At 45.5% G+C, this 17,519-nt stretch overlaps 1 protein-coding gene across 2 annotated transcripts in view; it reads right to left on the bottom strand.

Moving 5' to 3' along the window:
• Positions 1 to 3,781, bottom strand: part of LOC138489395 (zinc finger protein 551-like) — a 151,197-nt gene extending 147,416 nt beyond the window's left edge. For both annotated transcript variants that reach the window (XR_011274790.1, XM_069617116.1), the window contains exon 1: positions 3,474 to 3,781. Coding sequence is in view for 1 of the 2 variants with exons in the window: in XM_069617116.1 (XP_069473217.1) it covers positions 3,474 to 3,497 (24 nt within the window). In the remaining variant the exon portion in view is untranslated. The remainder of the gene's footprint in view (positions 1 to 3,473) is intronic.
• Positions 3,782 to 17,519: the final 13,738 nt, after the last annotated feature.

Genomic DNA, 17,519 nt, shown 5'->3' with positions numbered 1-17,519 from the left:
GAAGTGAGAAGCCAGAGCCGTGCAGAGGGCCTGGGAAGGGACAGGAGAGGTATAGACTGCAGCAGGATTGGCCAGTTCCTTGCAGATTTTAAAGGGTTTGGCCGCATGGTTAGATGCTGCGGAGACGCGGGTGCGGAGAGAGAGCCGGTGTTGCCTTTGGAGCAGGCGGCAGGCCAGTTTGTCAGAGGATGTACCAGAAGCACGCCATTTACGCTCAGCCACTCTGCACTTGTGTTGGAGGGTGACGACCTCTGAGTCGCACCAGGAATTGCAGTTGAGTTTGGGCTTAAAGCGGATCCTCATGACAGGGGCAAGAACATCGAGAGTATCAGATATAGCAGAGTGGAGCATGAAAAGGGCTGTGTCAGGGTGTGAGTCAGCCAAAGGGGGAGGGGGGGTGTGAAAGTGGTGGCGAAAGCCTCAACTGACACACTCTTCATGGGTCGGATAACCGAGAAGGTGGGTCGTAGTGCTGGAATTGGCTTAGTCTGGGGGGAAGAAAGGGTGGGCTGGGAGGAAAGAAGAAAGTGATCACTCCAGAAGAGAGAAGCGGTGCGAGGGATAGAAAGGGGAAGGTCTGAGTAGATAAGAACATCCAGAGTGTGCCCTGCAAAGCAGAGTGAGTCAGGCCAGAGAGGAGTATAGAGAGTGAGAGAGAGTCACAGAGGTCACAAAAGAGTCCAGAGTAAGGACAGAAAGCATCCAGGTGGATGTTAAAGTGTCCAAGAAGGAGGAGTTAAGTGGTCAAGACCAGAGGTCAAGAGGGAAGGTCCACCGATTCTGAGAGGAAGGAAGAAATCTGGCCAGGAGGCCGATAGACAGTAGCCACAGTAAGGGAATGGCTAGGAGAGAGAGAGAGAGCCTGCAGATCAGGCATTCGAAAGAGGAGTAAGTCTGAGTGGGGATGACACAGGCAGGAATCCACTCAGGGAAGATCAGGGCTACATCCCCTCTGGCACGGTTGGACCTTGGTGCAGAGAAGATCTTGTAGCCATCAGGGAGGAGAGTGTCAAAGCTTGTGACAGAGCTGGCCGTGAACCATGTCTTGGTGAGACCGAGGACATCGAGGTCAAGTTCCTCCAGGAGGCGGCAGATGTCAGAGGAGTGTTTGACAGCTGAGCGAGAGTTAAGGGTGGCAATATTGAGAAGGTTGCCATCTTTGAAAGACTTCCGGGGAGGGGTACAAATCAGAGGTACGCCCTGTGGTGGTGTAGCAGAGGAAGGAGGAGAGGGCAAGGTAGCCAAGAAGGAGACAGCAGTGGGAGGGCAAGGAAGCCGTGGAGGGAAGAGAGGGGACAGCAGGAGAAGGAAGGACATTGATGAGACACAGGAAGCATCTATCAAAGAGGAGAAGATTGGCCTGAGGGAGTTGGACCAAGACAGTACCATTCAGGTAAACATTAACAATGACCTTAGAGGAGTTGAAGGAGGCCAGAAGGGCCTTCCACCGGGTGCCACCATTGATGCGAGAAGAAGAGAAAGGAGAAAGCACAGAGACCATATGCAGAGCCCATAGGTCTGGCGAGGGAATGACAAAGAGGATGTCGGTGAAAGTTTGCCTGGAGGAGGCACTGGTATAGGTGTCAGCGATAGGGAGGCCTGGGTTGGAGACCGGGATATCCTTTTTAAACTTCTTCCTACCAGATTTAGTGAGGAGAGCAGGATAGTCAATAGAGAAGCTGTTAGAGAAGACAGGAGAGACAGAGAGCACCATAGAGTAGGTAGGGAGAGGAGAGACGAGGAAGGGAGTAGGAGGGGTAGGGGAGAACACTAGGGAAGGACACAGGGCGGGGTGCAGGCAGACGAGACAGAGAGAGACGAGACAGGTTGACAATTGAGCAAGGCGACAGGAACTCAGACAATGGGGGTCATTACGACCCTGGCGCTAAGGGGTTAACAGCGCTGTAAAAGGCTGTGGCGCCGTTAACCCCTTAGCGCCTAATTATGAGGTCCCTTTGCGGGCCCCGACCTTAACGGCTGGTCTGGACCAGCCGTTAAAGTAGGGACCCGCAAAAGGACCTTGGGGGTAATTACGGTACCGCAATTTGCGGTACCGTAATTACCGCCTTCCCCATTCCCATTATGCCCTATGGGGCAAAAATGGGAATGGGGAAGGGCCATGGTGAAATGCGGAAGTACCGCCCCGCCAACCTTGGAATGGGGTGGTACTTCCCCATTTCACCATGGCGGACTTGTTACAATACCGGCACCAACCATGGTGCTAATAGCGCCATGGTTTAGCGCCGGTGTTGTAATGAGGGCCAATGGTAGACAGTTGCTATGTGGGTGCTTAGCTAAGAAGTCGACCACAGAATGGCACTACTATCACAGTGATAATTAGATACTGGAGAAACATACCTAAGTCTGAGAGCCATTTGCATTAAGGGTGCCATAGACTCTCATGCAGACAGCCTCAGAGTTTGGCTTTGATGATAACTGGCTGCAACATCTGCCACTCTGTTGGGGTAGCCACTCTTCTCCTCAGATTTCCTCTCCCAGGAGGGCCCTGTAAATTTTGAGAGACCCGCAGAATTTTAGAAGAGGATAGGCCGGGTCTCAGGATATTGATGTCTGTGCCTTTCCCGTACATGTATAGACATCCTCTGAGAAAGATACACTTAAGATGATAGAGAACGCACACACGGTGAATGCGTTCCAATGCTGTTGGACAATGGAGGCTTAGATTTGGGTTTTATTGGCAATGTTAAACCTACTTGTGTACACCCCTGGGTGAGTACAAGTACACGAGGGCTCCTGGAGTGACACACGTGAGGGTCACAGCCAGCAGAGAAACGTGGCACGTGCAGTGCTCAGCACAACACCCCACCCATCTCCTTGGTGCTGCCCTGCAGAATGGCAGAGGGAGTGGTTGCCAGACAGTGGATTTGTCATTATTACAGCCAATAGCAGAGGCTGGGAGACAGCGTTCTGTTTTTGGAGACTCGCCTGAGTTGCAGGAGACTTTTAGGTTTGCTACAGTGCCATCGCCCCTCCCTATCAATCACCAACTTCACCTTCCTTTACATGAGATTATAAAAAGGTATACATAATGTACATGGTATACTGCCAATCTATAAGGCCCCTTGCCCAGGTTTACCGCTTGTATTTCCTCCTCTGCCACCTCCATCATTTCCTGCTCTCTATTCACTGCCATGGACAGTGTTTCTGATTGATGAACTCATCTTTCGCTTCCATAAATACAATTGTAAGCGCTGAATACCCAGCAAAAGGCCCATGTCATAAAGGACAGCTTCAGGCACTCCTGTTTGTTTAGACAACACCATGCTGTACGCCGGGGGTCGGGATCGGGGGCGTGGGATGCATATTTAATGGTCACGTGACACTAAAAATCCCAGAATCCAAAGCATTGGTGGCTAAAATGCCAGGGATGGCTGAAGATGAGCCCCATGACATGGGTCCAGCTGGCAGCAATGACTCCTGTCCCCAAAGAAACAACCCAGGAGGCAACTCACCTCATCTGGCTCTTGCCAAGACATTGCTCCCCCGTGAACTGGGATTGATTCCTCTCCAGTGACGCTGGGTGGTGATCTGGGATGGCAGCCTCTCCAGTGATCTGGGGTGGATTTCTCTCCAGTGATCTTGGGTGGATCCCTATCTTGTGATCTTGGGTGGATTACTCCCTAGAGATCCTGAATGGAGTATTCTGCGGTGCCCTCTTGCAGGATTCAGAGCAAACCCACTAAGGAAGAGAGGAACGTCATGGGAGACTGGATGATGTTGAGGGTCCCAGGACTGCACCGAGGCTGCGCAAAACAAGAGATAGAAATCACAAGACCAGGAGACACTACTCTCCTGAGCATGCGCAGAGACTGTCACCACTGAACCCTCCCCCCAGACCCCCCACACAAAGTCTGTGTTAATTGGCATCTAGTGCACCACCACGCCCCTGTAGCCTCTCAGGAACCACTCCGAGAAAGAGTGAGAGTGATCTCATTGCCAGATATCAGTTAAATGCCGCTTTTACAGGCCGGCTATTGGTCAGCTCATCCTGGGCACATGTGTCTACCTTCCCTCCTTACATGCCATGTTTAATGCGCTTGAGCATCGGGACAGACTTTGAATTCATTCATTCATTCATTCATTCATTCATTCATTCATTCTCTCTCTCTCTCTCTCTCTCTCTCTCTCTCCCTTTCTCCCTCCCCTCTCCACCATGCCTGTCTACATTAGAAAATCAATAATCCAGAGAAGTATGCCCCTGCTATAACCACACACGATTCTGCCTAATTGCACAAGGCTCCGCCCACATGCCCTGTTAACTCAGGTGCTGTAGCTCTTTGCAGTATTAGAACAACTACTTCTATTATAAGGTATTGCAGCACACATCTGCGTCTCCTATGGAAAGTTATGTGCCTATCTTGCACTAAATGAATTCTTCCAGTTCCTTAAACTAGATTGATTGGTTATGTGCAGCAAATGACACTGTGCCCTCCAGAAACCCAGAAACGCATTTAACATGTTTACAGTGCCCTTTGTCTTTGAAAACCTTACACTACTCCACACACACACACACACACACACACACACACACACACACACACACACACACACACACGCACGCAAAAGCAGAACACACAACACACACGCACACACACACTGAAAGCAGCTGCAGCAGAACACACTACACACACACACACACACACACACACTGAAAGCAGCTGCAGCTGCAGCAGAACACACTACAGACACACACACGCACTGAAAGCAGCTGCAGCAGAACACACTGCACGCACTCACACACACACACACTGAAAGCAGCTTCAGCAGAACACACCACAGACACACACACTGAAAGCAGCTGCAGCAGAACACACTACACACACACACACACACACACACTGAAAGCAGCTGCAGCTGCAGCAGAACACACTACAGACACACACACACACTGAAAGCAGCTGCAGCAGAACACACTGCACGCGCACACACACACACTGAAAGCAGCTTCAGCAGAACACACCACAGACACACACACTGAAAGCAGCTTCAGCAGAACACACTACAGAGACACACACACTCTGAAAGCAGCTGCAGCAGAACACACTACAGACACACACATATACACACTCTGAAACTAGCTGCAGCAGATCAACACCCAAAGCGATGGTTTTCACATGTAGGCAGATTTGTGAAAGTCCTTGTTCATTCTGTTTCGCCGTAGCTTTGTAAACCAGGTAGAATAGTCTCATCCAGAGGCACACAAGGACAAACACAACATATCAGGGGGTCAAACGCACCACATTTTAACATTTCTCACGATATCAAGCAGGAAATAATGCCTGGTTTCTACCCACCAAGCTCTAGTTTTGTTATTTTTGTGCCCGAAGCACTTTTGTAACCGTGTATTGAAATGGAGGGGGGATTAGTCTACTCCCCCCCTCTTTCAACAGATAGTAGGTGGCTGATGCAGTGACGCAAGGCTTCCACGCTCCATTCCACAACAGGGTTAAAACGGGACATTTAGGGTGAGAATGGGGACGGTGTCCAAAAATAAGGGCGTGCCCAAATTCCAATGTTGCAAAACTAAGCATTTACGAACAAAAACAATGAAATGGTACCAGTCTAACCTTAACACACAATAGAGCCGTTTCACGGGTCAAACAAAACGCATGGACATAGTTCTGAAAAAAAAACAGATCCCTCCATGTTGTTTTTTCCTGATTCAGCGCTGCAGCGCGTGGGGAGACAGAATGCAGAAGGCCGTGATTGTAGGCCGCAGTGGCGCAGCTCCGGAGGGAGCGTAATCAGACATGACACACTCGTTCATTAGATTACCCGGAACTGCCTCCCATCCGTGGGGGCGGGGCTTTTATTAGGACGCCCTGCGTCACCGCGTTGCGGGACGCAGGGTGGATATAACACATGTGATAAATATTATAGCATACGCTGCACACAGCTGCAGCGAGGGCCAAATGATGGATGCATCTCTTGAGTGCCTCTGTCTCAGCAGCAGGGCAGTGCCAGGGCACCAGGCCACGGGCACAGAGCAAGAGATTCGCTCAGGCAGGCAGGACCCCAGCGGGGATGTCAGGGCCATTACTGGGTCCCGCGCACACGAGGCTCGGGCCGAACAGCAGCCACTCGGCCTATGGTGGAAACCCCGGAAGAGAGCATAAAGACCCGAAGTCTCCGGGATAAACCCAGAGGATAGGCAGGCATGCTCTCCATAACACCCCCCTGCCCCCAAAGAGAAATGCCGCTCAACTCTTACCAAGAACTCCTCAGGCAGTTGGAATGTTTAAATAACAGTTCCCAAGCATTTCCCTTATCCAAGCAGTTAATGTATTCTTTACGCATGAGTAAACAGCTTCTTCAGTGGTCCCTGACTGTTTATTCATTAGTATGTATTGAACAGTTACACAATGTTAATTACATTCTAAAATCATACGGTCTTTTTGACTGCTTCCTTTCTTAGGACTTGCCAATAGGCAGTTGATAAGCAGCTCAAAGTATTTACTTGACGTTTTCAAATCAGCATATAAGCATTTATTTTATTGGTCATTTAGAAGGCGTTTATACAACAAGACAGTGTTTAAAAGCGCCACAAGGCAAAAGGGAGAGAGCAAGGGAACAAAATAGTAAAAACAATGAATAAATCATACAACAAATAGTGGTCCTACTAGGCCTTGTGATATTCGGAATGTGCAAGTGCAGGGAAAAGAAAAAGGGGTGAGGGGTAGGGGTTAATTGCTGGAGGGGGCTCTCTCCATTTGAGGTGGTAATGGGGAGACCTGCCAATATCTGGGGTCTTCCGAAGCCTAGGGCATTGAGAAGTGCTGAAAATGTATTGCTTTCAGACTATTGTAGCCAGTTGACTAAAAATCTGTATTTCATTTATCATCAGCTTTACCTGTATGCTACGAGGGCCCAGGTCACAACATCCGGCCTGGAAGCTGGGTCTTGGTGAGAGCATACGAGCGGTCCCCCTGCCTCGCACCTCGGTGGAAGGGCCCATTTCAGGTCCTGTTGGTCACCCAGACAGCAGTGCGGGTAGCTGGGAAGAAGAATTGGATTCATGTGACACACGTCAAGAAGCTTCCTCACCCTACGCCACACGTTACAGAAGAAGCAACGATCCCAAAGCAGCAAGTAGCACTGTGAGTGTGTCGGAGAATCTCTCTGAGCCAGAGGGGCTTGGACAAGCTGCCATTTTTTTCTCCACACTCTTTTGAAAATTTTCTTCCAGAAACTGTTGCCTCGAATTCTGCAACTTCCGTTGCCTCTGATACGTTGCTTCCATCAGGAAGTGACGTCACCTTGTTTCCGGATCAAACAGTACAGGGAACCACCAGATATAATCTTCGGCGGAGAAGATAGACCTACGGCACGGTTCGACTGTGCATTTGGAAAAGGAAAAGATCATCAAGGGCTTGTTTTTGCCCAAATTTGAGAAAGGGGATTTTGTTGGCTAGGGGTTGTGGAAGGACTAAGAAGCCGCGCGACTGGGGGGTCGCCAGCAATGAACATTGGGGTTTCCATCTGAAGACTACGATGCCCGCCACTGCTACTGCTCATATGGGACTTGTAAATAAGGGGGTGACCAACTTGGACAATGCACAATGTGCCTGGGCCCCGAAAACGTATTGCTGTATTTTTTTAATAACATTTGGTTTCTTAATAGTCACTGCTTTAGGATTGTGGTACGTCGAGGAGATTTATCCTCTAGAGCCTCTTTTACCAACCAAAAGTGCACCTACTGTCTTTACTCCTTTTGTACATTTGCATACTCTGTCACCTAGGGACTCACAGCATAGACAAAAGTATCACAATAATACCTTGTTGCTTATAATGAATGCAACACATGCCATTTTTAATAAGACTAACTGCTGGATCTGCTCGCATTTACCGCAACATGGGGATAAGGGGCTAGGTTGGTATATTCATCCTTTACCTTTGACAACTGCTTGTTATGCTTCTCTTAGAGCACTGTTCTTTGGCCGTTGGAACGATAGCATCTTGGGGAACTTTGATGGCACTTATTTGAATAGTTTTGAGAAACGTGTTCTGACTCCCCTGGGATGCTCGCTTTTTGCAAATAGGGGTGAGCTCAATATTGCTTCCATTAGGCCTTCTGATAGACTGTCTCGTCCTTTCCAATCTTTGATTTCCTTTAAAATGGCTCCGATAGGCAATAAGGATGCCGTGCCTCCTTCTTACACTGTCAACCATAGCCCCGATTCAGTTTCTTTCTCCATACAGAGGAATGGCACTCGGTCAATGGGAGATTTTAAAGGTTGTGCCAACATTGGAAATTTGACTGGGGAAGACAGACCTTTGTATGTAGGCTAACCTATCTATTTAGTTTGCGGTAATGTAGCATTTCCATGGTTACCCAGGGATTGGCAGGGAACTTGTTATCTAGGAATCCTGTTACCTGGGGTGTTCATAGCAAGTACTGTAGAGGTTTCAAAGGCTCGTCCACGGCGGGACGAGAATGGTGACACTCCAGCACAGGTTTTGGGAGATGTAGCAAAATCATTCCTTCCATTCTTTGGGCAAATAGAGAATTCCGAAGATATCAGGAGACTAGCGAGATTACTGGAGAGAACCATCAACCGGACCACAGATATACTCTATAATATGACTTTAGAGCAGAAAGCGATCAGATTAGTAGCACTTCAGAACCGGATGGCATTAGATGTCATTCTGGCTGAACGTGGTGGAGTTGTAAATTAGTGGGGTCCGCTTGCTGTGTTTTCGCACCAGATTCCTCCCCAACTATTTTCAAGGCAATACAGAATCTGCACGTCCTTAGTTCAGAAGTGCATGTTCCCGAGGGAAATTGGGATCTTAGCGCTTGGTTCTGGGACTTTTTGCGGTCTTGGGGTTGGAAAGTGCTTTCGGTCGTACTGATAATTTTGGGAATTCTGCTATTTCTTTGTTGTTGTATCTAATGTCTACCAAGTATATGTTCGATGCTAGGGGGATGTTGCGCTCAGGCGATAGGTACGATAGGACATAAAGTGTATGCCCCGGATGAAACTTCCAAGGAATATGTATTAAAGGAGATTTTAGTAAACGACTTGATGGCCATAGATATCTCCGACAGCGGTTCAGGTTGTATGGATGATGACGCATGGAGTTATTTGCAAGGAGATCAGAAGTAGTTTAGCACTTGGCATAGTTTGTCAAACTAGAAATTATATTGTGCCTCCTATTGCTATGAATATATGTATATTGGCCTACGCCAAGCTGCTAACAAGCTGCTTAAAACTGTATGCGAATAACTCGCACTGCAAGGTCCTGACCTTAGAAATCAATGTAAACCGCCATTTCGAATCAAGCCACCATTTTAGGTTCTCTTGCCATGTAAAGTCACCCTGTGAGTTAAAATGGAGGGCGAAGTCATTCAGAACAGAACCTGATCGTCATGACCTCTGCACAGCTAATGTGTAACGTGCCTGCAGGCCACATGTTAGGGTCATGAGCTGAGACCTTGTCCTTCTGCTGACCTGTGTGTAATGGATTACTTGTATCAGCGAAACTGATCTATGCACATATAGATTAATATATTAGAAGTTGACCTGGCAGGGACCCTAGACCAGTAACATATTTATGGAATGGTTAACCCACAGTAGGGCTGAACAGCAGGCTTGAAATGTATAAAAGCCTGACTGTTTCAATGAATATTCGCACTCACTGAGCACACCGAACCACGCTGGAGTTCGCTGTGTTGTACTGAGGGCCGATAGCTATCTGATTTTGTTCTGTTCTTTTGTAACTGGATTCAGTTTAAAATAAAGTACTTTGTATGTTCCTTTGTAACCTGTGTTCGGTGTGTTTCCTTTTGGGTTACCCTGCCTCATATTATTTCCTTGTTTTCACAATATAAAATAAACAGGATCACCTACATATATTGGTTCCTCTTCTTTTTCAAGCACTGCAGTACGCATACATCTTGTAAACTTTCCCACCGAATAGGAACCCTTTTTCCGTAAGCAAAATGGGACAGTACGTGGACTGTAATGAATCGTATAGGAGGGAGGCACAATATCCTTATTCCCTACGGAATATTGAAAGTGATTACAGAGGATTTGTAAGGCACAAAGAGCCTATCAATTTGTTTTGCCATCGGTTTCATTATTTTCGCTGTTTTAAATATGGAACAACCCGCTAGTTCCATTACCACTTTTTCGAACTCATCTATGTTCCATACAATTGACGAGTATCACTCTTATTCCAAATGCCGTAAAATAATGCACTCAATGATGCATAACAAGCCATATTAAGCGGTAATGGCTGCACATACCAACCCATTCCTTTTCCGCCATGCTGGGACAAATGGGAGCAGACCCAGCAGTTGGACCTATTCAGAATAGTATGAGTCATATTCATAATCAAAAGCAATGTGTTATTATCATACCCTCTTCTGTGTCTCACCTCTTATGAGGCGAGAGTATAAGAGAGCACATGTACTAGGCTGCTTGTGGCAGGAACACTGATAGCAGGCAAAAGAAAGCTTAAAGGATGCACAGTTTCCAGATACCAAAATATTGGGACCAATGTAATCAAGGTGCAATGTGGTATTATAATTATCCGCATATTTCTTCCGAAACAAATACTTCTGGGCACTCGTTTAGTCTCTATTTCTACAATATCATCAGTGTTGGTGCAGGAGGGAACAGGAGTATGTATAGGCATTGTCTGCAATGTTTATCTCTGCAATGTTTCTCACGAAGAAATTCTTCACAGCAGTGCACGTTAAACAGCAAAGTGCTCAAGTAGCAGCAAAGCGTTCAGGCCACTTCAGGTTAGCCTGCTTAATAAATGATAGCAAGCTTATGTGATTTTGCACAGTGCTCCAAAAAGGCCGGAGCAAGAATCAATTGTGTTGGTACCATATGCCTCCCCGCTTTTCCCCACAGGCTCGCATTGGCCATTCACGTTCCAAAGGTAGCACCGGGAAACCGAGTTTAAGAGCTTTCAATCTGATGCAGATTGCTACAGCTCATACGCTCCATTTCCCTAGGCCTCCGATTCCCATTTCATCCGTGTTGGGAACAGAGGCAAAACAAACACACAGATCATTTCCGGCTTTGAGAACGTAGGTTGTACCTTATTGCTCCAGGTACTGTATGATTAATGAACAAAGCACTCTCATTTTCGGATGCAGGATCAGTGCCAGCCTGTGATGCAATCAGTGATGATTCGGCAGCAGTCGGACAAGGCTGAGGCACCTTTGGCCTTTCGATCTTTGTTGCAATCTCCCCAGGCCCTTTCTCGGGCTTAGGATGCACTTCTGGCAGAGAGCTGGTGATGGTATCTTTGTGATTGAGTGCAGCTGTTTCTCTTTTGGCATTCGGATCAGGCAGCTCTTTCAAAGGGAACGTAATTCTTTTCGTATGCGTGGCATGGATCCATGACTTGCGACCATCCACTCGGACTGCAGACTGTGTTACCAGGAGGACCTGATAAGGCCCCTTCCACAGCAGTGCAAGTGAAGACTTTCTTTCAAAGTTCTTGATGAAGATCCAGTCTCCAGGCTGCAGACAATACCCTGGGCCGGTATATCTGACAGGAAGAGCCTCCTGCACCTGCTGATGAATTAAACACAAGTTCTGAGTTAACAGTTTACACTATGTAATGAGCAAAGGGTATTCAATGTCTTTCAGTCTCTTAGGATGTGGGGCACTCCAAACATATGCTGGTCTCCCCATGACAATTTCATATGGTGAGAGTCCAGTCTTTGCCTGCACAGATGTTTGCATGCACGTGCACAACAAAGCTAATGCCAATGCATCAGGCCACTTCAACTGACTCCCTGTGCATATTTTACTGAGCTTATGCTTCAGAATACCGTTTTGGCGTTCCACAAGACCGGCACTCATCGGGTGCCTGGCCGAGTGGAATCTTTTATCAATCTGGAGGCCTGCACAAATCTGTAGTATCACGGCTGCAAAAAATACGGACCGTTATCTGACCATAGGACACGTGGCAAGCTGAAGCGGGAAAAATACTCTTTTAGCATCACATTCGCTGTGCTCATTGCTGTACAGTCTTTTAAGGAATAGGCCTCCTCCCATTTGCTAAATGCACAGAGCACCACAAGGACGTATTTGTAATTTTGACACCTTTCCATTTCTATAATATCAAAATGGATTACTTCAAGGGGGGCCAAAACTACCCACTGGAGTCACTGTTCCTTTTCCAATGTTATGTTGCAAACAAGTCATGCAGTTTTGAACCAGCCTGTCAGCAGTTTTTCTAATGTGCAGGTTCTGCCATACCGTGTCTAGATGTTGAATCATTTTCTTAGCACATATGTGTGTTGGGCTATGGGCCATAGTGACCATCGCAGTTACATAGGCATTTGGCAACATCCATTTTTTATTCTTTTTGTCCACCCAGCAACATTCTATGTCTAATTCTGATGGAACCTCAGACCATGCTTTTATTTAATCTGCAGTTGCTTCTGATTGCATCTCTTTAACTGCGGCAATTCCATTTTCTACCATGCAGGGTACCTCTTTCAACTTCTCAATGTACATTTTTGCATGTAAATCAGTAGCAGTTTGTTTTGCAATTTTGTCTGCAAATGCGTTTCCCTTTCCAAAGTTACATGTTGCCTTTTTATGTGCTTCGCATTTCATTATTGCTAATCGTTTGGGAAGCGCAAGTGCACACAACAATCTTACTATCAAAGTGCCATGTTGGATCTTAGTTCCGTGTGGTGTCAGGAAACCCCTTTCAGCCCGTAGTCGACCAAAATTGTCTACCACCCCAAATGCGTACTGACTGTCAGTGTATATGTTTACTTTTAGGTTCTCAGAAATTTCACATGCTCTGGTTAATGCTATTTTCTCTGCTGCCTGGGCTGAATTGTATGGGATTCTTCTGCTCTCTACAATACTCTCCAGTGTCGTGATGGCATATGCAGCCGTTGATGTGCCATCAGGTAATTTAAAACAAGAACCGTCACAAAACAGTTCTCCATCTGGCTCTTTTTGTGGGGTATCTGTTAGATCAATTCTTCCTTTCGTTTCTTGTTCAGTGACCATTAAGCAATCATGGGGGAATTATTTTACACCCGCTTTTTCATTCAGAGGAGGCATTAACTCGGCCGGATTCAAAGCGTAACACCTCATAATTTTAATATGCAGTGCAAATAGAACCATTTGATACCTCGTCAGCCTGGCTGATGTAAGGTGTTGCGTCTGCGTTCTATTTAAAAGAACGTCTACTGCGTGGGGCACCATGACGGTTAAAGTGTGTTTGTTTTACTGACACAGCAGCCGCAGCAACAGCTCACAAACAGCGCCGCAAAACGGATGCAACAGGATCCAGCGCGGAAGAAAAATAACTGCATGGTCTATTTCTCCCTCCTTGTTCCTGGGTCAAGACAGCCAAAGCACAACCATTGTTTTCATGCACAAATACCTTGAAACTCTTGTCATAATTTGATGTGCTCAAAAGTGGAGCTGAACACAATGCAGCTTTGAGCAGGCCAAATGCTTCTTGACATTCCGTGTTCCATGGCAAAGGTAAGGCAACATCCTTCCTTGTCAATGCCACTATTGGTTTCACAATCATGGCGAAGTTCGCGATCCACTGCCTACAATATGAAGCCATGCCAATTAAAGCCCTGACTTCTTTCTGTGTTTTTGGAATAGGCATACCAGAGATGCTTTCTATCCTTTCTGGTGTCAATCTTCTTCCCTTCTTCGAAAGTAGGTATCCCAAATAGGCCACTTCCTTTCGACAATACTGTAATTTAACAAAGCTTTGTGTCCATGTGCTGCTAAATGTGTCAATAGTGTAACTGTGCTCTCTTTACACATGTCTTCTGTGTCTGCTGCAATCAATATATCGTCAATGTACTGTAACAATACACAACCTGTTGGTAGCTCTAGCTTGGCTAGTTGTTCTTTTAATGCTCTACTATAAATACTCTGACTCTCAGTGTAGCCCTGCGGAATTCGTGTGAATGTAAATGAACGTCCTCCTAGAGTAAAAGCAAATAAATATCTGCAATCTGGATGTACTGGAATACTGAAAAACACATTCTTCAACTCTACAACACTAAAGTATGATGCAGATGCTGGAATCATAGTCAAAATTGTAGTCACATCCGGGACTAATAGAAATTGCAGGATCAACAACTTTATTCAAAACGCGCAAATCAATTATGAAATGATACGGTATGTCATTACCTCCTTTCTTATAAACCGGAAGAATTGGACTATTGCAAGTGCTACCTGAAATCTCTTCAATTACGTTTCTTTTAATCAAATCTGAAACAATGCATTTCAATGATTTCTCCCCTTCCGCCGAGATCTTATATTGTGGAATACCCTGCAATGTAATTCCTTCTTTCAAGACAATTTTTACTGGCTCTACTTTCAAACAACCAACATTGTTATTATTTACTGCCCATATACAAGTTGGTACTTTACTCAATTCAGTCGGTAATGGTTTAGATAAAAATTGTGATACAGGAGTTTTTTGTGGTGATATTGTCAAATACACTCCATCAGGAGAACAATAAATGACCGCATTCAATTTCTTCAACAAATTTAAACCCAACAAATGTTCACCCCAATATTTTGTCAAAAGAAATGGGCAAGACTCAGTGAATGGACCTAGTGTTATAGGAACTGATTGTGACACTGGACTAATTACTGGTGTACCTGCGAACCCTACTGATACATTATTTTGCCCTGACAGTGGTATATCTGGAACCTGGAGATGGTCAACTGAACATTTCTGTACACCTGTGTCCACTAGAAAAGTGTATTCCCTATTCCCAACCCTCATTTCTACGTAGGGCCCTTTCTGGTTTACGGGAATAGATACTGGTTCCAACACCTGTCTTGGGCTGTCCTAGTAAAACAATACATCATCAGATGTAAAGTCGCCAGAGTAATATGTGTTCGATTGATTATCAAAAACATTTCCAACCCCTGTGCTATTCTGATGTTGCTGGTTCTGGTTCTGATTCTGAATTTGGTTGTTCTGAATTTGTGGCACTCTTGAGTTTCTATTCTGTCCTTGTGTTCCCGGGCGACCTCTATTCTGCCTTCTCGGGAAAGTCCCATTCCGATTCTGTATCTGCGGGCACTGTGCTCGCCAATGGCCTTCTTGTTTACAATAGGCACATTGATTAATCCCTATTGGACCACCTTGCATGTTGGAAAAATGAGCTCTGGTTTGTGCGTTCCTGCCACCTCTATTATTGATTGCTACTTGCTGCATTAATACCCTTGTTTTTAAATTCCCTTTGTACCTTATTTTTTTCTCCTTTTCTGCATTTACTCGGTTCTCATAATATTGAGCCATGTGTAATACTTCACTTTGTGATTTTGCTTGCCATGCACTTTCAGATGTCATTATTAAATTTTGAATTTTCGTTAACAACCCTCACACGAATTTATCAACAAACAACCTCTTCCCGGGTTCAGTACTCAAATCTTGGCCACTGAAATCTGCAAATACTTCTTCAAATCGATTAAAATAATCTGTCACACCTTCATCTTTGCCCTGTAAACAAGCCATTAATTTATCCAAAACTATTCTTTTCTCAGGTATCAAAATTTCCAATTTCTGTACTATTCGCGTTGGTAAAGCCAACATGACTGGCGGTGGTTTTTCTCCAGCTTTTCTCTCTGCATCAATTCTAGTCAAATTCTCCCATTTATCACCCAATATATCTGCGTCATTTATATTCCTAGCCTGTTTCCATATGTCAACAGGAAGAATCACAGGAAAAAATAGATCAATATCACTCATTGTGAAAACAGATGAATTCAAAACAGACTCAATTTCCTTATAGAATCCCGTCCGGATTTTTCCTAAAATCAGGGATCGTCTGCTTAATATTATTTACCTCTTGTCTAGAAAAAGAGACATGTACAAACTGTGCTGTATAATGGGCATCTATCGTGCGCGTGACAGTCATTGCAGTGGCAGCAATTTCTACTTTTGGGACAAATGTGGGGGGCACTTCTCTCATAGGCAATTGCAAACTAGGTGATTCTACATCTGTTCGTTTGCTAAGCAATAAAGCTAAATCAAGAGAAAAGACAGTCTTTCCAGTTTCAGACGAAAATGCTCTTTTGTATATCATCATCAAATCAGCGGGACAACATACTTTCTTCTTCAAATATTCATCTTGCAAATACTAGACCATGACCTGCAATACCTTTCTCTGCATCTCTAGTGCATACTGACTAAACGTATTATGCACTTCTATTGGGGAAATGGTGACATCCGTAATCCACCTAAGCACCTCTCGCGTACAAATTCTCATCTCTTCACTTAACAGGTTTTAATGGCGGCAAGTATCGTTGCTGAACATATGACACATGCAGTTTATCTTTTTTCATTATTTCTTCATTCAATTGATCAAGCTGGTTTCTAAAACAGCATGTTCTTGTACCCCCAACGCATTATCCCGCAAAAGAGAAAAAACATTGAGATCACGCAACTCTTGCGGTGCCAATATACCAGTCAACTTACTCCATTTTCCCACAAGATACTCCCTCGTGCATTCTAACAATACTTGCTGTTCGCCAAGCCTTTTATAGTCACACATGGAATTCTGCACGACTCCCTCATCGTCACCTTCAATATACATTTCTGCCTAGACTCTCAGCTGCTCTTTCCTGTCTTTACTAACCATACAACGAGTTACTCTAGTGCTCCTTGTGGCGCAGGCCCCCCCCCTCTGTAGAACTGCCTGCCAAGGCAGCTGCTAATTCATGCTCTGACGGCAGTGGAGGAAATTATGTCACGGGCACAGGGGGAGATGGTGCAGATAGAACAACAGGAGTGGGGGGTGGCAAATGAGGTGGAGAAGCAGTAGGGTCCATGCTACTTTGAGGACGTTCATTTCTTCGTTCATTCAGGATTTTATTAGCTCATCTGATGTATGCCAATCTGGGACCCCACAGGTCCTGCACTTACTCCTGAATTTATTTTACTTGAGAAAATGAGACTTGAATTGGAAGTGAAACATATTGATGCACAAACTGCCATGAAACATCAAGAGTTAAGGCTCAGAGAAATGGAGCTGAATCATGAACTAGAGATGAAGAAATTGTAGAAAATGCTTCTCTCCCAGAGTCTTCTAGGTCTGCCAGCGCTAAGAGACCCCGTATGCCAAAGTAAATGATTGGTATGTATGAGACTAAACTTGATGTTTTGGATTGGTTAGCAATGTTTGAGTACAATCATGGGATTCAAGGTATATCAGGGAATCAGCTGATTCCGAGGCTTTTCTCTAGGCTTCCCCCTGTTGCAAGTGATGCTGTAATGGAGTTGGGGGAGGAGGATAAACAGGATTATGAGTGTGTGAAGCTAGCATTAATAGCTAGATTTGGGAAGACCCCTTCCCAGTATTTTAAGAGGTTTAGAACCCCCCAAAAGCATGATGGTACCCCTTGGGCTGCCTGGGTGTGTGAATGTTTGAAAACGTAGATGGTTGAGTTAAGGGTTACAAAGTAAACACTTATGAAGGTTTGAGGAATCTTGTAATGTTGGAGTCTATTTTTGATCTGTTC

This window comes from Ambystoma mexicanum, chromosome 9 (genome assembly GCF_040938575.1).
Source record: "Ambystoma mexicanum isolate Mex_15411 chromosome 9, UKY_AmexF1_1, whole genome shotgun sequence".
NCBI classification, from domain to species: Eukaryota; Metazoa; Chordata; class Amphibia; order Caudata; family Ambystomatidae; genus Ambystoma; species Ambystoma mexicanum.
This window is presented reverse-complemented; position numbering and strand designations above follow the sequence as displayed.